At 41.4% G+C, this 26,849-nt stretch overlaps 1 protein-coding gene across 2 annotated transcripts; it reads right to left on the bottom strand.

Annotated features, from left to right (window-relative positions):
• On the bottom strand, nt 1-24,836 carry LOC134578288 (uncharacterized). 2 transcript variants are annotated; one of them, XM_063437264.1, is made up of 7 exons: nt 24,645-24,836; nt 15,720-15,864; nt 10,505-10,644; nt 5,201-5,345; nt 3,229-3,351; nt 994-1,074; nt 1-661 (listed from the first exon to the last, which is right to left on the bottom strand). In XM_063437264.1, exons 1-7 carry the CDS (start codon nt 24,721-24,723, stop codon nt 379-381), a joined length of 996 nt encoding a protein of 331 aa, XP_063293334.1. In that variant the 5' UTR covers nt 24,724-24,836; the 3' UTR covers nt 1-378. The 2 variants fall into 2 exon arrangements, with proteins under 2 accessions (XP_063293334.1, XP_063293335.1); XM_063437265.1 differs by having other exon boundaries at nt 15,728-15,864; nt 24,645-24,735.
• Nucleotides 24,837-26,849: the final 2,013 nt, after the last annotated feature.

The raw sequence follows: 26,849 nt of genomic DNA, 5'->3' as shown, positions 1-26,849 counted from the left end.
TTAATTACATTTATTTTTTATTAAAGTGTTGAAAAGAGAACGTGTACACATATTTAAATAACACTTTAAAGTAGAATCAGGTCGATTATTTTTAACAGACGGCTCATTTGTTTTTTTCCCTCCAAGGTTACTTTTTAAGTTTAATTCACGGAGCTTACATTTTCTATTAACTTATTATTTAAAGTAATGATTCCTTTGACTTTAATGTAGGATCGTATATGGATCCAACCCACAGAAAGGCTTATGTTCCTTTTCAACACTCAAAGTGGGATACAAGTGCTTGCCGAAATCCAAAGGATTGCGGTCACCGGTGACCAGTCTTGTGTTGCTGTCTAGGTGTTCTTCATTAGAGTCCATTTTATCATTGTTCTTTGCTCCTCATTCGTTCTCACCATTAATGGTCTGGTTTTTGTAGACGTGAGATTTGTAGACCTTCTTCTCGATGTAGACGACTTGGCCACGTTTCTCAACTACCGCATCAGATTTATTCTGAGTGTAGGTATACTGTGTTGATGCTATGATGTTCTCTAGGTCTTTCTGCTCACTGGTGGCTTGGTAGGTAGGTGTGGTGGACTGCGTGGTTGTTGTAGATTCACTGGTGGAAGCTGCATCTGTAGTGTCTGCTTGTTTTTTTTTCTTGAAAAGCGATACCAACTTTTTCCTAAAAGAGAGGCCAAAGAGCGAATTTCAAGTCTCTTTAACCAATCCAACCCAACCCAACCCAACCCAACATCAGTCACAATCAGAATTACATTTTCATTGTATTACTACTTGTCTTCACATACACACCACCAATTTTCAAAGTTAACCAGCATTCAATACAGATGAGTTCCAAGTGGATTTAAACACTTTTTAAAAAAAATATTGAGTGAATTTCTAACCATCTACCAAACCACACTCAATTGGAAATGCATATATACTAAAATACATCAGGGATCGTACAAGATCGTTGTGACTTCAAATACATGCAAAATGTTGTCATATACTGCTTACCTGTTCACTAATATACCGGTAAACAGTGTGGAAGAGCATGACGAGGCAACTATAGATGTAATAAGCGTAGACGTGCAATCTGTGTAAAAAGAATTTAGAGTGAACCTAAAGTGATAAACTTGTTCCTCTGGTTTGCACGTTTGTTGTGAGAGCATCCTACAAATAGCCCTTTAAACGTGTGGTGACCCCCATATTCATACAATGTAAACCTCAAGTCCCCAAATCACAAGTGAATGTAAATCTATGCCCCATTGTGGTCTGGCACTGCATGCAATGTGCGGCTCAGGACACAAAGTTATGAAGTTAAATCCTAGCAAGCTCTAATCTACTCTATACTCTATACTGCAGGGCTGTCCAATAGGTAGATCCCCAGATGTTGCAGTTCTACAACGTCCATGGATGCTTTGCATGCTTTTAGGATTACAAAGCATCATGGAAGTTATAGTTTCAAAACATCTGGGGAACTACCTTTTGGGTACACCTACGCTACTGCATTCAATTCTCCAGGACAATAGACAGAGATCCTGGCTTCAGCAAGAACATGCATGAGTTCTACAACTACATGCAACGTCCTACATGAAAAGTGGGACGTGACCTCACAATGATATGTGTAGTTGGGTAGATCACCAAATTTTTGTGGGCCTCATAGTCATTCCTCTACTACAGAAAATAGCCCCCAGTCTTTGTGATGCTATTGGCTGATTAAGGTGTTTCTCATTTAATTACCTTGGCTGGTGGGTTCTGGTTCCAAAAAGGCAGACAAACGGGAGATAAAAAAAAACAAACAAAAAAAACCATCATTATTTGTAAGCAGTTATGAGCATATTAATTATGTAATGAACAATAAATGATGCACTTGGAAATATATTTTGTAAAGTTACAGATATTATTTAAGATGTGTTGAGTGTTTTAAATAATTACAATAAAATCATTCTAGTTCATACTTTTCCCTAGACTGTAGAAATCGAGGATTCCAAATTCTGATTGGCTGTTCAAGCAGCTGACATCACATGCAACCTTGTTTTTATGCCACTATAAATGTGGGTGGTTTAACATTATATATATAAAAAAAAAAAAAAAAAATTTCGAGGGGCACCTAAAACCTGGTTAATTGCCTGTCACTCAAAGTATGTGCAAGCGTAGTTTCTGCAAAATCCATAAAACTCTGTCCAACTTTAGATGGCTAGAATTGGAAGTGGGCGCTGGCCAAAACTGCCCCAGCTCTCATAAGCCATCATTGCCGAGTAAATTACTGAACAAGCGTGAATGCTGCATCAGTGAGAAGCTTATATCTGCTCCCCGAAAATATTAAGCTCATAGGCTGAAGGCAAACGGGTTCTAAATAAGCTGGGTTCAAAAAAAAAAAAAAAGTGTCCCTCTTCCTTACATCTTTTTTCTTCCACGTGTTTTTTCTTTAAATAACAAGACTGTATGTCCCATCCTAAGGCTAATAAGGGCTATAATAATAAAAATAATAATTTCTCCCTCTTTAAATTTTAATTCTTTGCTGGAGTTAGTAAAAGCCACACACAATGTGAAGTTTTGTTAAATGTTATTACTATTACATGGACAAAAAAAAAAAAAGATGTTTCATAATCGCTCTCAGCTCTACAAAATTAAAAATATTTCTAAAATACTCTATGGAGGTGACACTATATGGAGGTGATATTCATGTTTACAATTGTATTTTTTTTACGCAAAGCACTGTCTCCCAATTTCTTGTGATGTTTTTAGACTTCGTTTTACAGTATAGTGCTCACTTGCCTGTTTATGCCTCTCAGCAGTCAGGAGACACTGAATGTTTGGATGCATTTTAGGCAGCCATGACCCAGGAAGGATCTCTAACAGCCTTCTGAGGAGTGGCCAGTGAAGTTATCATTAGGCTGTAATGTAAACACTGCATTTTCTCTGAAAAGACGGTGTTTACAGCAAAAAGCCTGAAGGTAATGATTCTACTCACCAGAACAAATTCAATAAGCTGTAGTTGTTCTGGTGACTATAGTGTCCCTTTAAGGATATGAGCAGCAAGAGAGAAAAAAAAAACTGAAATAGAATAATATAATATACCTCTGATTACGGATTTATACCACATCAAGTGGGAATGTGTATATAAAATTTATATTGCGATACTGTACAGACAGGCCGATGGCAACTTATTACTGGTGATTTAGCCAGGAGTGGGTAAATGGCGGGCAAAAGAAATACATTTTTGTCATACGAGTAAAACTGTTAAAGTCGAGGCACTTACTTGACTTGTAGCAGTAGGCAGATGCTCTTCTCGTTGGATCTCGACATGGTTGACCTGTAAATGTCCCATTTGTTGTGAGGGTACCAACTCCCCAGTTGTACCAAGCAGGTCTAATAGAAACAGAAAATTGAGCAAACTGGTCAGGGGTTCAATGAATATATGAAATGCAAAACATGGGTAGTTATAGATAGTATGTATAGTATATGTAGTAGTATTTACATATACGTACATATCAAATGTATACAGCCTTCGACACGGCAGATATAGTGGATCATACCCTGATGCTTTGCCAGGATTATGACTGTAAGAGCATGATGGTAGATGAAGTCCACAATATCTGGAGTGTCGAAGGATGCCTACCCCTAGTATACATAGTATAGCACCTAGTATGAACAGACCAACCAAGAATATTGGACAGACTCTTCGTGTCTTTTACAATATCCCAATGGACCCTAACCACAAAAAAAATAAAAAAAATAAAAATAAAGCATCCACAAGGTCAGGCTGATGAATGACTTTTTAACGAAAGTCTCTGATGATTCCTAATGTCGCTTGGTCAGAAACTCAGATCTCTGTATGGAGACTTGAAGTTTGACGTCAGCTCCCGAGTGGAGCCGAATGCGCATGCACAGCCAGAGGCGCGCGCAGGGCCTGCCTTAGGCATTTAGACGCCCTGTGCGAAAAATCTTCACAGCGCCCCCCCCCGCCATCCATGTATGCTGTAATGTTTGTGTTGTCTGTGTATGTGATAGTAGGTGTGATGACTGTGTGTGATATGTATGCTATGTGTGATATTTGTAATGGGTGTATGAACAGTGTGTGATATGCGTGTATTGGTTGTATGTGACACACACACACACACACACAGAGTCAGACGGCCATACACACAGGAAGACACACACACACACACACACAGGAAGACACACACACAGGCAGACAGTCATACACACACACACAGACACACGAAGGCAGACAGTCACACACACACACACAGTCAGTCATACACACAGACACACAATCATACACACAGACACAGACAGTAATACACACAGACACACACACAGTCATACACACATACACACACACAGGCAGACAGTCATACACACACACAGGCAGACAGTCATACACACACACAGGCAGACAGTCATACACACAGACAGGCAGACAGTCATACACACAGACACACACAGGCAGACAGTCATACACACAGACACACACAGGTAGACAGTCATACACACAGACACACAGAGGCAGTCATACACACAGTAATACACACAGAGGCAGCCGCAGACAGTAATTACTCAATGCTTTCCAATGGGGATCTTATGTGACGCTGGACTCCGTGAGGACGTCCAGCGTCATTTCAGTGCGATTTACTCACTGAGAATGACGAAAGCGGCCTCTAGTGGCTGTCAGGGAGACAGCCACTAAAGGCTGGATTAACCCTGCAATGTAAACATAGCAATTTCTTTGAAACTGCTGTTTTTAGCTGGAGGGTTGAAACTAAGGGACCTATAGTGGTCCGGGTGCCTATAGTGGTTCTTTAATGTTTATCGTTAGTTATGACCACTCTGAGTATCTCTTCAATGAACATTTTCTCATTTATCTGTATTCTGTTACTACAAGTGCCATCTTCATATGTACCACCATCTCCCACAATGCAATTACTATACCAATATATGTTTTTTTTTTCTTTTTAGATTGTTCTCGTACTAAGTTTAAAAAAATTAAGATAGTAAATAAAAATTCTAAAAAATAAATAAATTTGAGAAAATAAATAAAAAAAAACAAAAAAGTAGCCATGATAAGGAATCATATAAGAAGAAACACAGTCTATTTAAATCATTACTATTATTATTATTATTATTATTACTATTAAAATTTGGAAAAGAAACAGGTAATAGATTTATGTACAATTAATACAATACGCAGACTTAGAAATGAAAAGTTGGCCCTTACTTATTATATGTTAATCTGTGGATACTTGTTTCGATCTCCGCCTGCGTAGCAATGTGACTTCTATTTAGTAAGCAAATAATGCTTGCGTTTTCATAAGACGAGCTTAGGGGTCCAAGGGAAATATCGTACAGCACATTGGACGTTCCTGAATGCATGGGAGGAAAATAGCACATAACAAAATTAATTTAGACTTCCAAAAATGCATATATAATGCATTGGTTTTATAGATGTGTGAGAGAGACAGACAACTGGTGCCTATTGGTTAAAAAATAAAAATAAAATTACCAAACAACTGGCATTATGCAGAAAACGCAGCAAAGAAAAAGGCTGGAAAATAATTGAGGAGCATCAGGGTTAATGTCAACCAGTGCGGGGATGCAGGGACTCATGGTGTCACTTTCCCCCCCGGTGGACCTCAGGCCATATCAGACCATATAAGATTTTCTGGCCTGCACCTTCGGCTAGCTCACTGATAGTGTCAGAGTGTTGTTGCGTGTTACCATAGCAACACTCCAATACTATAAGTGATCGTGCTGAAGCTCACGAGAGGGATATGCATGGTCTGCACCCTAGAAGGTGCAGACAAGAAGCTCTCTGACCTCCCGAACCATGGGTGCATTAACCCGGTGAGAGAGATCTTTGATATACTTCACCAATCCATGAGGGGACACAGCACCGGCCCATGAAGAGACACAGCACTGGCCCATGAAGGGACTCAACACCCTCTACATAGGCAACACCCATATTACCTTAAGGTAGCGCCAGCCCTGTTGGTTTTACCCCCCCAATGGTGTCAATCCGTGTGGTCCGCACCTCTTAGTGATGGCTGTGATTAAGCCACATGTAACAGACTCCTAACAATATAGGTTAACCAGGCAAGTCCCTTGTATATAATTCAGTTATAAAAACAGACCATTTAAACACCTAGCATGCGATACCCTAATATAAAGTCACTTGTTCCAGAGGAGGAGGAGCCGTGATGACGTAGACCGTAAGGCGTACGGACTGCAAGGGGGAGGGAGCCCTGTCGTGTCATTAATATTCTCAGGCGAATGTATATGTATGTAGTGATATATGCATATTTATGAATGTTTTTTTTTTTGTCATTGTACTGTAAAAAAAAAAAAAGGAAGTTATCCTAATAAAAAAAGTATTAAATCTAAAGTCACTTGTTCCAGTGGACACCAATATTCAGTTACTCTAGAAGGAGGAGATGGAGGTGGAGAGAGGACACTAAATGACTGGTGGATAGAAGAACAAAAAAAAAAAAAAAGCTTAAGAGAGAAAGAACATCGATTTCCTTGTCTGGGCTGAATCTGTAAGAATATTCTGGCAATCCCCCATTGTTTTAATACGGCCCTGCCTCACACAACAATATGAAGAGTGTTTCAATCTCTCTGTGCATGAGATATACAGGTATTTGTGTGGATATCTACTGTAATCCAACCCTTTGATCCCTAAGACAAGACTCCATAAATACACAATATAATGACTGAATACCTCAATTACTTTACAATAAGGTGTCAGTGATGATTGCTATTGTGGGACCTATTCAATAAACAGCAAGTTTGGGAGCAGAGACCTGTGCAAACTGATAGATGATCTTCTGCATCATGTTTAGAACCTCTTTTACCAAACTGTTAAACCCCCCCAACCATGCTTCTATCAAGTTAATGCATGGATCAAAGTGCTCCACTTCATGTAATAACATCATACACAGCAAGGTGTTAATACAGCCCCCGTTAATACATGCAATCTAAACTCAGAAAATGAAAAAAAAAAAAAGTATCCTGCCTTTACAGAGTAATTGTTTTAGCAAGAGACTTTGCTACATTGCTCACCGAAAGTCGAACACTATTTGCTCATTAAAGTTTGTAAAGACATGCAGGTATTTGCCTTAAGAAAAGTAAGAGGCCCTAACCAGACCTTGGAATTCACCTGAGCATTTGTACCTGCGAGCTTCGGCCCTACAACCTGAAATCGTATTTCCTTTTTCTATTTTTCACCTGATTTTCACTTTTGATGTACAACCCCAAGCCCCATAACCACTGCATCCCTCAAAACGGGGCCAAGAGAGAAAAATAATAATCTTACAAAAAACACATTTTAAATTACTTGAGCCCAAAGGATCAAACAGGGCACATGATTATGTGCCCTGTTTGATTTTCATATTCACCAGATCACGTAAATATATAGTGCAGTGCTTATTTACGTGATCTGGTGAATATGAAAATATTTCACTTTATACCTTATTAGTATAGTGTAAGGTTTTGTTTTTTTCAAATCTCCCAATGTCCTCAGAGTAGGAGAGATAAAAACTTGATAGTGTAAAACCTTTTTTTAACAATAATTATGTATAAAAATCACAAAGGGACACTCACACATTTAAGAGCTAATGCACCAAGCTCTTGTCTCTACCTCCTTGGTAGTTTCACGGATAATCAGATGATGTAACTCAAAGGGGTATACACATAGAGTAGTATTGCAATGCGATTATATACATATAAAGTATAAAACAGGGTACTCACAAATGAGGATCCTCTAAATTGGGCTCAATTTCTGCGTTTGTGTGGCTGAGAGTCACACCAAATTCTTTGTTTAAAATAAGGAACCAAAATGTAGGATATATGCACTGAGTGCAAACATCTATTCTACATAAAACAGTTAAAATTCTATTTAAAAGTTGTGACGGTAGTAATCTGTATCACCGTCCAGTATTCCCTTTTTCCCAATAGCAGAATAACAACAATAATCCACAGGGTAAAATAACGCTGGTATCGCCAAATAATCCACACATGAGCCAAAGCTTAATGCTGGAACAAGGCTGATTTACTGGAAGCAACCGGAATTTAATTTATACAATACAAGCTCCTCCTCTGGGCCAGGCTAGATAATAGAGTTTCAGCAACATACTAAACTCAATTATCTGCTGGCCAGAAACATTAACAATTTTCCACATTTTTCAAAATATACTTTCTACATGTCATAGAAATATAAAAATCCCTGGGTAGCTGAGGATACTAGGAGTAACATATCCAAATTTCATGAAAATCCGTTTGGTAGTTTTCGTGTCGCATCATGTGGAAGTTTGACCGGCTCGCCATGTGGTTGTATCCGAGTTAGAGTTCCATGAAATTGGTAGCAAGAGCCGGTCTCCATTCGTGCGGAATTACATGAAAACTACCACAGTTATACAGCATCTGGTTCCATATGAATGCTCCCCTCATTCGGTTGATTGAAACTCCCGAACGCCAGTTTGATACTGTAAGTGGAAATCAGACGGGACTTCCATAGAGACCGGGTGTTCGTGTGTTTGTCATGCCGAAAATGGTTTCAGGCAATCCACGAGTAAGTCCCGCTGACCAAGTTCGGGAGATCTAAGATGGCCGCCATCCTTTGTTCTCGCCACGTGTTCGTATGCCGAATGGCGGCCACCTAGAAGCACTCAATTACCTTGCGGTTTTCGTGGTTACTTGGTGTTCTAAGTTCTGATTGCTACCCAGGGTGGTCTCCGTTCGGTAGAACGAATAAATGTCCCGAACACAGAAATAACAATGAATACTTTACAGTCACTTAACTAGCAGGGAGAGGAAATAACCGAATGGGTACAGGTAAATACAAGGAAATCCTTTACAAAATTCAATATATATATATATATATATATATATATATAGTAGTCCAGTCCAGAACATGTTTGCCCTTTGACTTCATCAGCTGGATAGTTGGATTCAGGTGTCAGCAATCTCCTCTCTTTCCAGGAGTACATCGCATTCCAAGCCTCCTTTTCTTAGTCGTATATTCTTAGTGGAGCTCTAAGACCGGACACACGTGAACTCCCACTTGAGGGCACACGATTAGTTGTCTCATTATGGATAGGACTTTCGAAGTTACAATTATTTATCATTTAAAGGAAAACCACAAGCAAGCACCATAAGCACTCCAGCACGGTTTGATCACATTTTGACAACTTACCTTGGCTCTGCTGGCTACCGGTCTTAAACTGTATGAGAGCCGGAAGATCTCTATATTGAACTTAGCCTTGCGGTGCAGGGCTTAGCTCATTGTATAGAGAGATCAGCTGACACTTTCAGCCAATCAGCAAGATTAGCTCAGGAGAACTAACGGGAGCTCCACACAGGAGCTTTTCGTCGATATGGAGGAAGTAATGGGTATCTGGTGGACCTCACGTTAGAAGTGAAACCGTTATCACATGGTTTGACGAATTACACTGGGGCAGGGGTGGGAGCATGCTGCAGTGGTTATAGTGCTTTGAGTGTTTCCCTGTTTTTTTTACATATAATTGTAAGTAATAGAGGCACTGCAATTTGTCACAGATTACTAGTCTTCTGCCCTGTTGTATCCATCCTGGGATCAAGTCGTTTTTTAAATGGATTTTTTGTATGATTATTAATTTTCTCGTTTAGTCCTCTTTTCGATCATGCTTTGCTCCCAGCGTAGTGATGTCTAACTATATCACTCCAATTTTTTTTTTTAAACTACATTACACATAAAACTCAGTGAGTCTGAGTGTTGGCTAAGCATCATGGGACATGTAATTCAAAACCAAGTGAGGGACCAAGGTATGAAAGTAGTCATTGGCTTGCAAGCTTCATCAGACCCCAGGAAAATTATGGGATCACACAAGGAAGAGCTTAAAGGAACTATATACTGCTAGGAATTCAAACATGTACTCCCAACGCTATAGAATATTGACTCGCTCTTTCCACGTGCATTAAAAAAAGGCTAATTACCTTACATATATTCCCCAGTTGCGGCGGTCTTCATGCTGCTACCCCTCCTAAGATTGCTTCAATGCATCTTTTTGGGTAGCGCTCAGTGTCTACATGCAGAGCATGGAGCCCCTAAACATCGCTCCTGCAATCTTTGCAGGACCGAACCCAGGAAGTCCCTCTAGTGACTGTCAGAGTGACAGCCCCTAGAAGTTGCATTAGGCAGCTGTGTAAACACTGCTGACCCTGTCACCTGCAGGGACACGCAACATGCCCAAGAACCACTACATTAAGATGTAGAGGTTCTGCTGCCTAGTGTCCCTTTAATGGAGGAATCCCTCCCTTTACCATTGCCTCCAGGCCACAGAAGTTCCAGCAGGCATATCACCCTCTGGGAAAGGGGGAGTTCAGAAAATATGCAAAGACCTCTCGCAAGTGCCACTAAACATGGAATTTATATTCTAATGGAAGACTTGCAAAACCTAGTTATGACTCTCCACAAACTTCTTTTGAACAATGAAATAAGGTGCAAACAAAACAGACACTTGAGTCTCAGGGATTCTAGTAAACTCACCATTTTGTGTAATACAAAACGCGTATTCGGATACCATATCTGAGCAGTCTTTTAACAGAATACCCACACTGGAGTTCCCGCACAGTTGGAGGGGTGTCTGACGGAGCATCACTATCTCCTCCTCTCTCACCCAGCCCCACCTACGAATAGAGACAGGTAAAAAACAAATCAACTTTTATCTGTCAAAATAGTTTACTTAAATTGCAGAGGGATTTATTCACCAAATTGGAATCTGTGAAGAAATGACAAGGGGATTGTAAGTTTAAGGCTAAATGAGAAGTAATTTCTCTGGTGCAGCTGGATGAGGAAAGGGTAAATGAAAATAGATCTGGAAACTTAAAGTGATGTTACTTGATTATGGTGGAAGATTTGCAACTTCAAAAAACCTCATGTAATTGTGATGTGTGTGTGTGTTTTACCTGCTTCCCGTTCGGGAGAGCACATACGAACGGGGTCCGTTTGTCTCCCGAATGGGGACCACCCCGATACCTCAATTAGAATGTTAGTATAGAACGTTCACACCTTGTAACGAGGTGTGAAAACCACAAACCACAAGGGAAACAAGCGGCGCATGCTTCCCCTGGGAGGCCGGTGGTTTGTATAACTGAACGCCAACCAGGGACAGCATTCGTATCCCGAACCAGCCTGCTCACACTGTTTTAGGTCACCGTGTCGGGTATCACTCTACCTGCTCCTTATGTAGCTATAATCACTGTTCAACCCGAGCTACGAGGACGGGTTCATAGCTGCCCAAGCCATTGCTCTCTCTGGTGCTACCTGAGTGGAGGTCGTGAGCCCCAGCGGCATCCCAGGAGCTGTGAGTTGGCTACACAGCCACAGGGGTCTCGCTGGCCGCATGGAAGTCCGTGTCAACCAATGGGAGAGGGCGCGCCCATTCAAACTGGGTTTGCGCCATTCTCCTGATAGATTGGCACGAATGGGTGCTGATTGGGTGCTGCAGGCCGCAGGCGACCAATCAGAGGAGGAGCGCTCTTTCAAATGAGGTTTGTGTCCTTTCTCCTGTTTGAGCGGCTAATCCCCTCTCCTGCCCGAGCGCCGATTGGTGTAACCGAGTTTCACGCCCTTTCGCCTGATTGGACAGTGAAACTCCTCTGCTCCCTGCGTGCTGATTGGCGCGATTTGGTTTGTCACCTTTCAGCTGATTGGCTGTTGCTTGGCTTAGGCGCAAAGTTTAAATTTGCCGGACTAAACCAAGCAACTCAATGGAACTAATTTCGGGGATGTACAGAGCCTCGAGCCCCAGACTTTAGATGATTTCTCGGGCTCTGTACATCCGATCACCCCGCTATTTGCAGGGATCCCAGATGGGTCCGGGGCTATCTAGTTGTATAGGTTTTATCTGTGTGACCCCTTCCCAGGGCACCAAGCCCCAATGCTTATCCCCCTGTATGTAATGTGTTTTAATGTGTGTCCCTATGTGTTGTTGGTAGGTATCTTCCAGAGCAGGCCCCCTCATGCCCGGGGTTGTGTTGTACTGAATGGAGACCCCCTGCGGGTGACTGTGCATAAAAGCTGTGTGTTCCAAAAAAAGATGGTCAGTGTTGTAACCTCCAGAGCTGTGTTTTGTCCAGTTCCTTAATGGTTCCTGATCAGCTGAAGGAAGGGAATCAGCGGAGATAACCGGTCGGGTTACCAGGTGATTCGTTACATTTACTTATCTCTATATTAAAGGGACACTATAGTCGCCAGAAAAACTAAAGCTTAATGTAGTTGTTATGGTAAGTATAGTATGTCCCTGCATGCATTTTAATGTAAACTCTGCCTTTTCAGGGAAAAGCTAGTATTTACATTACAGCCTAGTAATACCCCTAGTGGCCACTCATCAGACAGACATATATGTGCTTCCTTGGGCTTTGCATGGAGGTGGCCGGGCCAGCTCCTGCAGACGCGAGTGGTGCTGGAATAAAAGTATGTTTATTACCTTTCTAAGGAGAGAAAGGGAGGACCAGCCACTTAAAGTATGTTTTTAACACATGTTAGTGATTTTGACCCTATAGAGTTCCTTTAACAAATATATGAAATGGAAATGTGGAATTAAATGCAGAAATCCACTATTTGTTATTCTACATGTGGTTGCCTCCATCTTAGCTCCCTGATGGCCATTGTTATAAGTTCTGTTCTTAGCAGCGGTCAGTCAGCATAGAGAGAGCATACAGAGAAGAGGAGAAATTAAACTATGTTTCTATTTCTCCTCTTAAAGGGACACTGTAGGCACCCAGACCAATTCAGCTCATTGAAGTAGTCTGGTGCAATGTATCATGTCCCTTTTTGAGAAACTGCAATAATTACCAGACAGCCACTAGAGGGACTTCCGGAATCGAAACGGACCTTTTGCTCTGCATGAGGACCTCCAGCGTCAGATTTTTCCCCATAGGAAAGCATTGAATAATACTTTCGTATGGGGAAATCCTAATGCGACAACTGCCACACATGCACACTAGGTCTGACGTCGGTGGGGGAGGAGCATGGGCAGGGCCTGACATCGGCGCTGGATTCAGGGAAGTTTTAACCCCTTCAGCACCACGGGAGTGGGGGCGCGATGGAAGGGGGCACTACAGGAGGCTATAGTGCAAGGAAAACGGGTCTCTTTAAGGGAACACTATACTGCTGGAATACATCACTAGGTCTGGAGATAAAAAGTAGTTTACTTTAGTTTCTTTACTACTACTGGTTTTAATTAAAAGGGTATCTGAAAACCACACTAGAACCTGTGCTCTTTGCACAGCATACATGGTGTAAGGTGCTCCTCTGCTCCTATTGAGTTGCTTATAACTGCAAGGATTTACAAAACCCTCTGCAGCTATCAGCCCACCCCTTCTCTCAAATACATCAAGGGGGCAGCCATGCAACTCACATGCATACAAGATCTTGTATGGTATAAATCTGCAAGGTGGGTATATGCCAGGGGTAGGCGACCTACGGCACTAGTGCCATGCACGGCACTCAAGGTGTCTTTGCCCAGCACTCAAGGCTGCTAGAGCCAAACAGGCTCTGGCCTATCAGGAGTCCCAGTGAAACTTCAGATATCTGCTAATACGAAAAGGTGGTGAAGGACAATCCTCAATTTATATATTGCAGCACGTAGAGGAAGTGACCTCAGATCACTTCCTCACAGAACTTGTGAAAGGGAATCCACACTGTGGTAGAGCAGCCCACAGCAGATATTGCAGCTCCTGCCCTTCACCTGTACCTGGCCAGCCTGGTCTCCACTGGAACCTAGGGAAGCCACCCACACTGCTAGATATACACAGAAATGCACAATAACCCTCCCCTCATGCAAATAATACGAACAGCCCACAAACAAACATACACACAATCCGCACAAACGTAACCCGCTAACAATCCACACACATGCACACAACCCCACATGAAGCCTCTCACATGCAATACTCCAAACAGCCCCCACACATATACACACCACCAAACACACGTCTCATATCCATCCACACACACAATTCCACAAGCAACCCCCATACACAGCCCACATTCATAGGTACACGATACCACAAACTACTCATGAACATATACAATATAATAGCTCATATACGCACAAATATAAAGATACAAAGCAATTACAGTAAAAATAGCACAAGCAGAATACAGCAGCATACACACCCCGATTTTAAAAAATAGGACCGGCACGCTACGGGACATCACAATCCTATATCGGCACAGTGCTGCTAAAAAGGTTGCCTACCCCTGGTATATGCCATAGCAAGTTCCGTCATATTCTCTGATAAACACCTTTATGATGGAGTGTCTACTTGGTGGCATGTATCCCCATTCATGGAAGAAAAAAAAATGAATGGACATATTGCAATACCAGTAAAGAGAAATGGCTAGATAATCAATGGCTGATATACATGATAACATTATAAACACAATCCTTTTTTTTTTTTTTTCCCCTATTTTTCATGAGCTGATCTCACAAAAGGCCTATTTCTCAAATATTGTTCACAAATCTGTCTAAATCTGTGTTAGTGAGCACTTATCCTTTGCCGAGATAATCCATCGGGGTCCCGACCTGACTGCAGTTCGTCGTCGTAACCGACTTGAGTGGGCAAATGCTCACATTCGATGATGTCTGGCACTTTGGAGAGGTGTTCCAGGTTTTCACTGTACAGGGCAGATAGCAGACAGTGTGTATGGAGTCGTGTGGGTGAGCGGTTTGCTGAGGTCAACGTTGTTGATCGAGTGGCCCATAATGGCAGTGGGGTTATGTTATGGGCAGGCGTATGTTATGGACAACGAACAAAGATGCATTTTATTGATGGCATTTTGAATGCACAGAGATACCGTGACGACTCCTGAGGCCCATTGTTGTGCCATTTATCCACGACCATCACCTCATGTTGCAGTATGATAATGCACGGCCCCATGTTGCAAGGATCTGTACACAATTCCTGGAAGCTGAAAACATCCCAGTTCTTGCATGGCCAGCATACTCACCGGACATATCACCTATTGAGCATTTTTGGGATGCTCTTGATCGGCGTATACGACAGCGTGTTCCAGGTCCTGCCAATATCCAGCAACTTCGCACAGCCATTGAAGTGGACCAAAATTCCACAGACCACAATCAACTCTATGTGAAGGAGATGTATTGCACTGCGTGAGGCAAATGGTGGGGACACTGATAAAGACTGGTTTTTCGTACCCCTCACCCCCTGGAACCCTCCAATACAGTAAAACCGCACATTTTAGAGCGGCCTTTTATTGTGACCAGCCGAAGGCACACCTGTGCAATAATCATGCTGTCTAATCAGCATCTTGCTATGCCACACCTGTGAGGTGGATGGATAATCTCGGCAAAGGAGAAGTGCTCACTAACACAGATTTAGACAGATTTGTGAACAATATTTGAGAGACATGGGCCTTTTGTGCACATAGAAAAAGTCCTAGATCTTTGACCTCAGCTCATGAAAAATGGGGGCAAAAACAAAAGTGTTGCGTTTATAATTTTGGCCAGTGTAGCTACAATGTTCCCATCACAGTATCTAAGCACACATAGGGCAAAACATAATTTGGGAAATGTATGGATTTTGGATAGGGGACGTTTCTAGTGCAGTGAGTGATATTTACTTTAATACGAGTCATGGCAATCCCTAGATTAGCTCTCAAACATACATTTAGTAGACAGATATGGAGCCTTTAGTAGCAGAAATGATTTTACATCCACGTCAGTGAATCTTACTTGCAAACCTCAAGTCCATTAAGATACGCCGTGCTGACTTGTACCATACTGGCCAGGGCTGCTTTATCATAGCTGTCACAGATGGTTGTGGCATCTTTAAAAGTCAGATTGTTTTCTGTTGTTATAACTACTTCATAGGAAGTATCTACAATAAATAAAGTAAATTAAATCAATTTCACTGCAAATATGGAATCTTGATCAAAGTGATAGCTTAAGTCTGGTCATTATTTTGATAGTTTTTTGTTTTTTTTTTAAAGTACTTTAAAAACTGATTTTTTTTTTTTTTTAATAGTAAACTCTGCCCATTTTCACAGCAATTTTCATTTTAGAAAAGTTACATATGCCCGGTTCAAAAGAAATCCTAAGAAAATTCATAAATCTGTTGCGTCACCAATTTTTTTTTTTTTTTTTTTTAAATGGTATCTATTCAAAAACGACTGTTTGGGCAGAAAAAAAAAACAAAAAAACAACTGATAAAATATCAGACAGATTGAATAAATTACACTAAAATGCACCATAAAACCATTGCGACAATTTAATAAATCTTCCCCCTTGCATATTACTCATCGGCCAATAATATACAGTAAAAAGGCGAAACCAGTCGGACATTAAGCTTCCATACTTCAGGCTTGGGACTGTACCAGTGAGGAATAGCACCTTATGCCAGGAATCAGGACCTGCATCAGGCTGGTGAGGAACCTCTAGGACACAGTCCCCGCCATTGGAACTTGTCTTTGGGACCTATCTACGAACTATTTCAGCCACTTTGGTGGCTTGGTGTTTGTGAGTGTATTATTCATTACACCCATCGTAAATGGTTTCACACTATATGTGTCGATATCTCTGCTATATCATCATTTGATTGGCATTGCATATAAGGATTACTTACCATTTTAGCTCCATTGGTCTCCTCACTTAAACCATGACGAGGACTTTTGATCCTATATTGCATGTTCTATACACCACACCATTTGTTTTATTTTGAATATGGTGTTTTGGGAGTTAAACCGGTGATTTGGTGTTATTAGAGGTGGTGTCTATTGTATTAGGGTGTGTTTTTATTTTAATATAATAGACAGCAGTGATGTTTAACTCCTCTCAAAGGAACTGAGAAAAAAAAATATTATGTAGACAAAAAAAGGAAATTAAATCAGTTTCATTTCAAGTATGGAATCGTGGCCAAAGCATTCTAAAAAGTAAAATTTTGTCATTATTTTGATCACTAAAAACGGACTTTTTTTTTTTTTTTTAAATGGTAAATTCTGCCAGTTTCACCAGCAATTTCCATTTCAGAAAAGTTACATATGCCATGTTAAAAAAAATAAATCTGTTGCTTTGCCACAAAACCCCCCACATTTTTAGAAAACAAATTGTGTCTATTCAAAAATGACTGTTTGGGCACAAAAAAAAAAGCAACTGATTAAATATCAGACAGATTTAATAAATTGTGCCAAAAATACACCATAAAACTTTTGACACTTTAACAAATCTTCCATTTTTGCATATTAATCATCTGCCAATAGACAGCAAATAATTTTTATTTTTTTTTTTTTTAAATTTTTTTTTTTCGTTTGTGGTGCAGGATATTTGAGTTTCACAGACAGATGTGCACGTGAGTGCTCCAATAACATTTTGAAAGAATATAGTTTAAATTTTGCACCAAATTTTGGGTCAAGCAATAACGTAATCAGAAATAACATCAACATATGGAACTGTGTATGCTGTACTATCTAGGTGTGTCCGTATGTTTTGTATACCCTCGTGAGTAGGGTGAAGCTGGATGTTTGGTGGCAGTACTTGCGGATTGCGGGTCTGTTGGTGTTGGCGCTCCGTGTGGACAATGGTGAGTTGGTGTAGTTATGATGTGCCTGTGTTGCGCCTAGGCCGTGTTCGTGAGTCTAGCTCTTTGTGTGGAGCTTAGTGAGGGAGTCAGTCGCAGGTGGTGCTTTCGCATCGATTGAGTACCCCTAACCAAGGGGGCAGCGGGGGGAGGGGAGGTTTGAGTGTGTGGACGCCAAGTGTGCGGGCACAGGTTGTGTTGATTCTTGTGGTGCTAACCATTTTGTGGCCCTCTAGTGTGGGGTTAGTGAGCCTTGGACCCATGGTGGTGAAGCTTGAGTGTAGCGTAAAACGTTTGTAGGAAGTGTATTATAAAACAAAAGAAAAGAAAAAGAGAGAGGAAAAAAAAAAAGGGAAAATATAAAAAAAAAAAAAAAAAGGGCAAATAGCAATATCAAACGCAATAAACATTAATGTCCAAACAGGAAGGGTTTGCCACTGTTGGGTTGGGAAGACTGGTGGTGTCAGTCCACACCGGTCACGGGACGGGGTGTTGTAATCCGTTGAGTTCTGGCTCGGACAGGGCGATGTTCGCTGGGTCCCCGGCCGTCGTCTGAGGTCTGTGCCGTGTAGCGTTCACAGGTCTAGACAGTCCCAGGGTATCCAGGAGGGGTGTTGCTCCTTCTACTGAGGTCAGTACATGAGTGGTTTTATTGTGTGTTATCTCCAAAGTTCCGTTAGCGCCCCACCTGTAGGCTATATTCGCAGAGCGTAGCTGCGTGGTGATCGGTCCGTAGGATTTGCGCCACAGGAGGGTAGCTTTTGACAGGTCCTGGAAGAATGTTAATGAGGAGTTTTCAAATAGCAGTGGTGTCTTGCCTTTCAGCCCCGCCATTATTTGTATTTTATCTTGTACAGAGACACATTTGAAGATGACATCTCTGGCCGGTGGAGTTTTTATGTGTGGGGCGCTAGGTAAGCGGTATACCCCGTCGGTCACGATTTTCCTTGCGAGTGAGTGTGGTAACACTGTATTCAAGAGGCGCCTGACATAGTGTGGTAGCTCGTTGGCAGAAATCACCATGGGTATGCCCCTGATTTTAATATGGGAACGGCGTTGCCGGTCTTCTATTGTTGACATTTTAATTGTCAGGTAGGTTTGTTGTTGCTGAATTTGTCTGATGTTGTCTTCCATTTGGTTCATGTGAGTGTGCACTGTCACCACTTCTTCCTCCGTGGTTTTAACCCGTTCTGCGACTGTGCGTAATTCAGTCTTGAGGGTGGCTGAGTCAGCTGCCAGGAGTTTGTGGATCTCTGCCAGGAGAACTTTGAGGTCTCGTTTGGTGGTTGGAGCTGAATCATCTGTGGGCTCCAGTGGATGTGTTTGTGGCACTTGTGAAGGCCCTGGGGAGTCTGGTCTGTGCAATATTATACTGTTTGCACTTAGCTGCTGCAGGGGCTGGGAGTGTACCTGGGAGTCAGAGTCCAGGCTGTCTGGGATTTGGGGCCTTGCAGGTGGTGGTGTCTGGAGGAGCTCAGGGGAGGCAGGATCAGGCTGTCTCATGCTGGGTGCCTTGTCCGGCTGTCTTTTCTGGGACAGGCCAGTGAGATTGGGGCTCTGATGGGCTGTGTCGGGCGCCCGGGCGAGGTCTGACCTGTCTGGCATGGTGGGTGGCTTAGAGGTAGTGGGCCGTTGTAGCATGGTCCCAATATCCCTGTCCCCAGGCGTACCTTGCGGTTTTTGGGATCGGCGTCCCATGGCTGGTGTGTGCGCAGGTATGGAGGGTAGTTCCCACGAATAGTCGGAGTCCCCGAGTTCCACCGGGTGTCCGCGTAGGATTTCCGCGAGGCCGGGGCTCGATGGCGTGAGGTAGGCCCCGATTTTGCGTCTCCTCTTCTGTAGCCGTTGCGGCTGAAAAAAAGGCATCGGGTGGTACAGCTGACTATGCTTGTGCCCGTGCGGTAAGTGGCAAGGCTGGATGGGCGCTGGAAAAGGTGATTTTGTCTGGACTGAGTTTGGGAATTTGGGAGCTAAACTAAATGGCGTCCATTCAGGTCTGGTAGCAGGCTCCGCCCCCCAGAAAATAATTTTTAGCTCCGCTCGAAGGCACCAATAAAAACGTATTATCTAGATTTTTTTCCCGAGATTATGCTGTGACTGTACAGCCTGCTAAAGCACACGATCTTAGTGTAAATTTTGAGATATGTTGAACGAGATTCCTTTCCACATTCCTCTAGTCTACATTACAGTAACTGCCATATTATTACAATGCGTTGACATCCCGGAGGGCTCAAATGGAAATGTGTAAATATCAATAAAACATACACATGCCATTCAAAGTGAATTTCAAGCACTAGGCCAAAATTTTGAATTAAAAAAAAAAAAAAAAAAAAAATCCATTTTAATTCCATTTTCAGTTTGGCAAAAAAAGTGAGGCAAAAAAGTATTTGACCCCTTGCTGATTTTAAATGTTTGCCCACTGACAAAGAAATGATCAGTCTATAATTTTAATGGTAGGTGTATTTTAACAGTGAGAGACAGAATAATTAAACAAAAAATTCAGAAAAAAGCATGGCAATAAAGTTATTAATTGATTTGCATGTCAATGAGTGGAGTAAGTACTTAGTAATTGGTGGCAAAACCCTTGTTGGCAATCACAGAGGTCAGACATTTCTTGTAGTTGGCCACCAGGTTTGCACAAAATCTCAGGAGGGATTTTGTCCCACTCCTCTTTGCAGATCTTCTCCAAGTCATTAAGGTTTTGAGGCTGACATTTGGCAACTCGAACCTTCAGCTCCTTCCACAGATTTTCTATGGGATTATAGTCTGGAGACTGGCTAGGCCACTGCAGGACCTTAATGTGCTTCTTCTTGAGCCACTCCTTTGCTTCCTTGGCTGTGTATTTTGGGTCATTGTCATGCTGGAATACCCATCCATGACCCATTTTTAATGCCCTGGCAGAGGGAAAGAGGTTTTCACCCAAGATTTGATGGTACATGGTCCCATGCGGAGCAGCTGTCCTGTCCCCTTAGCAGAAAACACCCCCAAAGCATAATGTTTCCACCTCCATGTTTGATGGTGTGGATGGTGTTCTTGGGGTCATAGGCAGCATTCCTCCTCCTCCAAACACGACGAGTTGTATTGATGCCAAAGAGCTTGATTTTGGTCTCATCTGACCACAACACTTTAACCCAGTTCTCCTCTGAATCATTCAGATGTTCATTGGCAAACTTCAGATGGGCATGTGCTTTGTTGAGCAAGGGGACCTTGCGGACACTGCAGGATTTCAGACCTTCACAGCGTATTTTACCAGTTGTTTTCTTGGTGACTTTGGTCCCAGCTGCTTTGAGATCATTAACAAGATCCTACCGTGTAGTTCTGGGCTGTTTTCTCACCGTTCTCATGAACATTGAAACTCCACGAGGTGAGATCTTGCATGAAGCACCATACTGAGGGAGACTGACAGTTACTTTGTTTTTTTTCCATTTGCGAATAATCACACCAACTGTTGTCACCTTCTCACCTTGATTCTTGGCGATGGTCTTGAGCCCATTCCACCCTTGTGTAGGTCTACAATCTTGTCCCTGACGTCCTTAGACAGCTCTTTGGTCTTGGCCATGGTGGAGAGTTCGGAATCTGATTGATTTCTTCTGTGGACAGGTGTCTTTTATACAGGTAACAAGCTGAGATTATGAGCACTCCCTTTAAGAGAGTGCTCCTAATCTCAGCCCCTGTATAAAAGACACCTGCGAACCGGAAATCTTGCTGATTGATAAGTGATCATTTACTTATTTTACTTGATTGAGGCAGCGTTAGAGAGTCCTGTGTGAGATGAAGTGTTATCAGAAGAGCCTTTCGCCTCCTGTAGATCCTTGATGGGGTATGTGGCTTCTCCATAGTAACAGGTGCGTCACCGGTATTGAATGTTGTGCTTGCGGAGGGAGGTAAATTGCTGGAGTGATCTACGCCATGCCATGGGCCCTCCTTAGAGATCGGTGTAGAAGGTTAGGGTCATGCCTTCAAAGATGTATGGGGCGAGACCCCGAATAACGTCCATTGCCACTGCTTTATGCCTTCCATTCTGAAACCTCAAGATCAGGCACAGCAGGAAGTGTAGCAGCTCTGTGTCTGGAACATTATCTGAAACCTGATCCTGGGATCTTAAAATTCCTGCTTCGCCATGAGTCTTCCAATGCCGTAAACTTTTTTTAAATGCCAGGTTCTGTTGTTTCTGAGCCTTCCATTCCTGATGTAGTTGTAAAACTTGACTAGTGCTGTCCCAGGATTCCTGTTCCAATGTGGCCTGTCAGGCCTTGTATATCCTTCCGCATGTCAGCCACATTGGTCTGCATATTTCGCCTGAGATCTGTCAGTAGGTCTTGCATAACAGCCTTTGTGAACAGGGACAAGTCCGGCTGAGGCGGCGCCAGCACAAGGGGAGCCGGTAAGTATGAGTCCTCCGGTTACAGAGTCAGGTCATCGGACAGATTAGAGCCTTCATCCAGGTAGGAGGCTATCTTGGGCTCAAGGGGGCCATGTACCTACCGTTACAGATCTCATAAGCTCATGCCCTGTCTAGGCTACTCTAGCTTTTGTTTTTAAATTTGTATGCCCCTTGCGATTCAGCCTGTCGGAGGGTCTGTATAGGACATGAATTAATTGTCAGGAGTGGGTATATGCAGGGCCGTCTTTCCTCACGGGCATGCTGGGCTGTTGCCTGGGGGGCGCACAGTGTTGCCCATAGACATAGAATACGTGGACGCCGCATTCTGTGCTGAGCGGCGAGAAATGCGACAGCCATCTTGGACTGGTCGCTGCTCTACTGAAGCAAGTGAAGAACACTTGGAAAGCCCATCTCACTAAAGGTAAGTGAAGGACTTGGGGCACTTATAGCCCTTAATGCCTCTACTCCTTAATACCCCTACCCCATGTCATAAACGCCCCTACCCCTAATCCTTAATACCCCTACACACACAGTGTTAATACCCCTATCCCAGCACACATAGTCCTTAATACCCCTACCCCAGCACAGGGGTATTAATACTGTAGGGGTAAGGGTATTAACACCATAGGGGTAGGGGTATTAAGAACTAGGGGTTATTAACACTGTGTGTAGGGGTAATAAGGATTAGGGGTAGGGGCATTAATGACATGGGGCAGGGGTATTAAGGGGTAGGGGCATTAAGGGCTATAAGTAAAGTTAATCCCAAAATGCATACCTTGCTATAGGCAGGCATCTTGACAATGACATATTTGTCAGAACAGACTCTTCAGTAAATGCAGTTTGGAGAAAAGACTGATAGTTCGGTTGATCCTGAATTAACAGTAATAATGTACCTTAACATCTTCTACCTTGATAACCCGATTGTAGGAGCCAGAGAAACATAGTGTGGTTTAGATGAATCCTGGGAATCACCTAGCATTTAAACATGCACTTGTGCTTTATGAACACCATAAGTTGGATTCTAAAGCAAGGAAAAACAAGTAAATGAATAAAATGGCGCGGTAAAGGTCATGACCGTCTGATCAGATTACGTTTAGTTTGCAGATACGCATTGCTCCTGTAGCTTGCTATTATTTATAAAATGTCTTTAGGTACAAAATAAGCCTGTCAAGAAATGACTGTGATAGGCCTTATTGACAAGCTCATTTAGGTTTAATAACAATTGCTATTCTCTATTAATCGTGCTGGATCATGTGAGCAACATAATTTAGTTTTAGTTGTAATTGACGGAGGACTGATTTTACCCAGAAAAACGTGCACAGATTTAAAGATGCAGGCCACACAATTCTTCCAATAGAAACAGTACTTGACTGTAACAGAGTTCATCAGAATTCATATAAATGCAAAATGTCTCCAATTCAGATCATTCCAACCCTGTTTAGGCAGTTCTAGACCCTGTAAAAAACACTTAATTTTTTTTAATTTTATTTTTTTAAATGGTGGTTCTATTGTTTCTGTGCTACAAACAATGAATTACTGCAGACATGATCGATGGTTGTCATAAAGTTCATTTAAGAGGATCTGTCAGAAGTGATGAATGCAAATGCCAACTCGATCTGATCTTCGCAGTTTGAATTGTTGGTGAACATAAACACAGCTCAGTGTGAGATACAGATACGCAAACAGAGAGAACTATAGAACACTAAAATTACTGGAGGATTTACAATCAAACTTAAATGATTGCGTTTGTTTTCACCTGAGCTAATAACTTCCAACTATTAAGTTAAATATACAGATCATACAAAGTTGAAATAGAAGGGGAAGGAGAAAGAGGGGAAGTTTAAAAAAAAAAAAAAAGTAACCTGCTCTGAAATCCTGAGTTGACATAACTTCAGTTTTAAGTTTAAGTATCACGCATATAAAAGAAACATACAAGAAATCTATGAATTTTATATGAATTTTTGTTGTATTACCTCTTTTATGAACTACTAAAATTAAAAATAAACTGCTACAGGTCATCTTATACACATGGGGTTTTCATTTAACCCCTTAAGGACACATGACATGTCATAATTCCATTTCATTCCAGAAGTTTGGTCCTTAAGGGGTTAAAAAGATTTGCCCAGCAGTTCAGTTACTAGAGGACTCTGGTGTGTAGAATCTGTCAATTTGCACAATAAGGATGCAAATTCTTATCGGTATTGGCACAGTTAGGCTTCCGGTAAAAATTGGCTTCTGACTGGTGACCTAAAACAATGTCTAAAGTGGGGGCTGTATACATTCTAAGTGACTTTCAGGTTACCTTAGTTCCTCAATACCGCATAGTCCATTTATTCCCATCAGCCATAGACCGTTTTTTTCATACCACTTGCCTGTACTCAGTTACTAAGTACACAATGAATCACCTTTTAATTTCCCCGAACGCACTCTGCATGTTCCATATTGCCAAATTGTATTCTCCCTTGTTCACCTGTATAACAGGCTTTAGAATTAAAGGCTCTTTAAACCCCTGCATCAGTGGCAAACAGCAGCAAGCAGCTCCTGGCTTTAGAACAAAACACAAGCTCACGCCAATAAATTACTGGATTTTGTGCAGTCATACAGGTGAATGTCTATACAAATTATACTATAAAAAAAGGCTTCTGGTTTCTAGCAGAGCAGTAAACGGGAGGCAATGCGCTAATAAAGTTAGTCAACTTACCTTGTAAGAGGTCTAAGGAACACAAAGATCGAAGGATTGAGAGACAGAGAAGCAGGCTATAAGTCCATTGATGTTTCATATTGGAAGTCAAGCTGTACTCTAACAGGTGAAAGGGAAACACTCGAAGGAAAGTAGAGAGAGAATAGTTTGCGAAGGCTGACGTACAGCCATACCACAGCTCAGGATAAAGGAGACAAGCAGATAAATGACCACAAATCACATGAATTTAGTGCTCCTGTCACATCCCCTAAGGATGAATTCCACTGCTAGATTTTCAAGTGCGTTTGGTTCTCAAAAAGGAATCAGAATGACAAAACAAGTTTTTGTTTTTTTCCCCTCCAGTGTTATTTAATTTAAATGTCTTGTAAAAAAAAAATATATATAATCAATACTATTTACCAATTAATACAACAAAAAAAAAAAAAAAAAAAAAAGAAAAACAACCCAAAAGCTTTAGAGAAAGTGACAGTTTAACTTTTTCAATAACCACACAAGAAAACAACAGTTTAAAGATCCAGAAAAAATAAAATAAAAAATAAATGCATTTTCAATTAATTTCAATTTAAGAACTTTTTGGGGAAATAATTAGATACAGGCAATCTCAGGCGCAGCTATTCATTTTGTTCCCCATAAACATGAAATAATCCAGTGGAAAGATAGCAGTTTGCCAGCAGTGACTCTGTATTGAAATGGACAGTACTAGACTTTCAAGTACTACCTGCACCAATTTGCCTGCAATGCAGAGTGTGAAGTTGTGGTTTTGATGTCAGTGGGGACGTAATGTTGGTAAATATGTAAACCTAAATTGCAGGGAAAGAAGGACGTACGTGACCCTAAACAGGTTATCAGCCCCCTTCCCCTGATTCATTCTTCATATAGGAATTAATGACAGCCCCCCTGTCTAACCAATGGGCCCTAGGCAGCCACTTTGGTTCACCTTACGGTTAAATTCTACTCTGGTTGCAGGCAATTGACGTATGGTGTACCGGTAAGATGGCTCCTCACAATTTCATACAAATCACTGCAAAACTAAACTCACAAAAAGAATGATAAGAACACACAGATCATAAATAAGATGGCTTTGCTTGCTAAGTAGTTTATGTTGCCACCTAACTTAACTATATATTTTTGCTGCAAATTTCACCTTGATGAATACCTCAAATGCGGGTTAAATAAGTCAAAACACACACACAAAATATATAATTTTTTTTTTTTTTTTTTAAAGGCAAGAGATCATTGTCACATGAACAATACAAGTTCAAAAATGTGGTATTTCAACTTTAGACCTTTGGAATGACAGTTACTATTATATAAGAAGGAAAAAATTGTAAATTGCAATAGGAAAAAAAAAAAAAATAAGATAATTTAGAATAATTTCTCTTAGAAGAACATTATAGTCACCAATACAATTGTAGCTTAATGAAGTAGTTTTGGTGAATAGATCATGACACTGCATTCTCACTGCTTAATTCTCTGCAGCCCTAGCCACACCTTTTCTGGCTGTGATTCACACAATCAACATGAAAAAAATATGTAGTTTAATTTTCAGAACTTCACTTACTTAACAAGTTTTTATTTCTTGCTCTGTAAAGTTAACTTTAATTACATGCAGGAGGTTCCTGTTGAGTCTAGCAATCTATTAACAGAGCATGAGATGAGAAATTCTATATTAGACAGACTGTGAAATAAAAGTGTAAACATTAGATGTCTTTACAGGAAGTGTTTAGGAAGGATGCACATGTCACATGCTTGGAGGTGTGGCTAGGGCTGCATAAACAAAGTGATTTAACTCCTAAATGGCAGAAAATGAAGCAGTGAGACTACGGGGGTATGAACCATACACCAAAACTGCTTCATTACGCTAAAATTTATTTAGTGACTATAATGTCCCTTTACCAGAGTAGAAGAGAGTGTTTATAAACAGAAATATTTACTTAACCCCCTTAAGGACACATGACGGAAATATTCCATCAAGATTCCCTTTTATTCCAGAAGTTGTGTCCTTAAGGGGTTAAGACACCAATGTACAGTAGGGGTGGTTACAACTTTGAAGGGAGAAGTGAGACAACCTGTGTATGTGCCTAAAAGATTGCATTTTCAGACAAGAGAAGGCAAAATTAAAAGGCAACATTTTGGTATTTTAATATATATATTTTTGTTTAGTTTATTATTTGAGAAAAGAAATCATTTAAAAAGCTTATCCAA

Source organism: Pelobates fuscus, chromosome 12, assembly GCF_036172605.1.
Source record: "Pelobates fuscus isolate aPelFus1 chromosome 12, aPelFus1.pri, whole genome shotgun sequence".
In the NCBI taxonomy this organism is placed as follows: Eukaryota; Metazoa; Chordata; class Amphibia; order Anura; family Pelobatidae; genus Pelobates; species Pelobates fuscus.
The sequence above is the reverse complement of the archived record's forward strand: the minus strand, read 5'-3'. Positions and strand labels throughout refer to the sequence as shown.

Bases quoted from the DNA above. Each gene is read 5' to 3' on its own strand.
- LOC134578288 (XM_063437264.1), bottom strand. From the start codon at position 24,723: ATGAAACATCAATGGACTTATAGCCTGCTTCTCTGTCTCTCAATCCTT. The intron at 5,346-10,504 runs GTGAGTTTACTA...CCATGCATTCAG, and splicing joins GTTTTGTATTACACAAAATG to GAACGTCCAATGTGCTGTAC. The intron at 662-993 runs GTAAGCAGTATA...CCTCTCTTTTAG, and splicing joins ACCGGTATATTAGTGAACAG to GAAAAAGTTGGTATCGCTTT.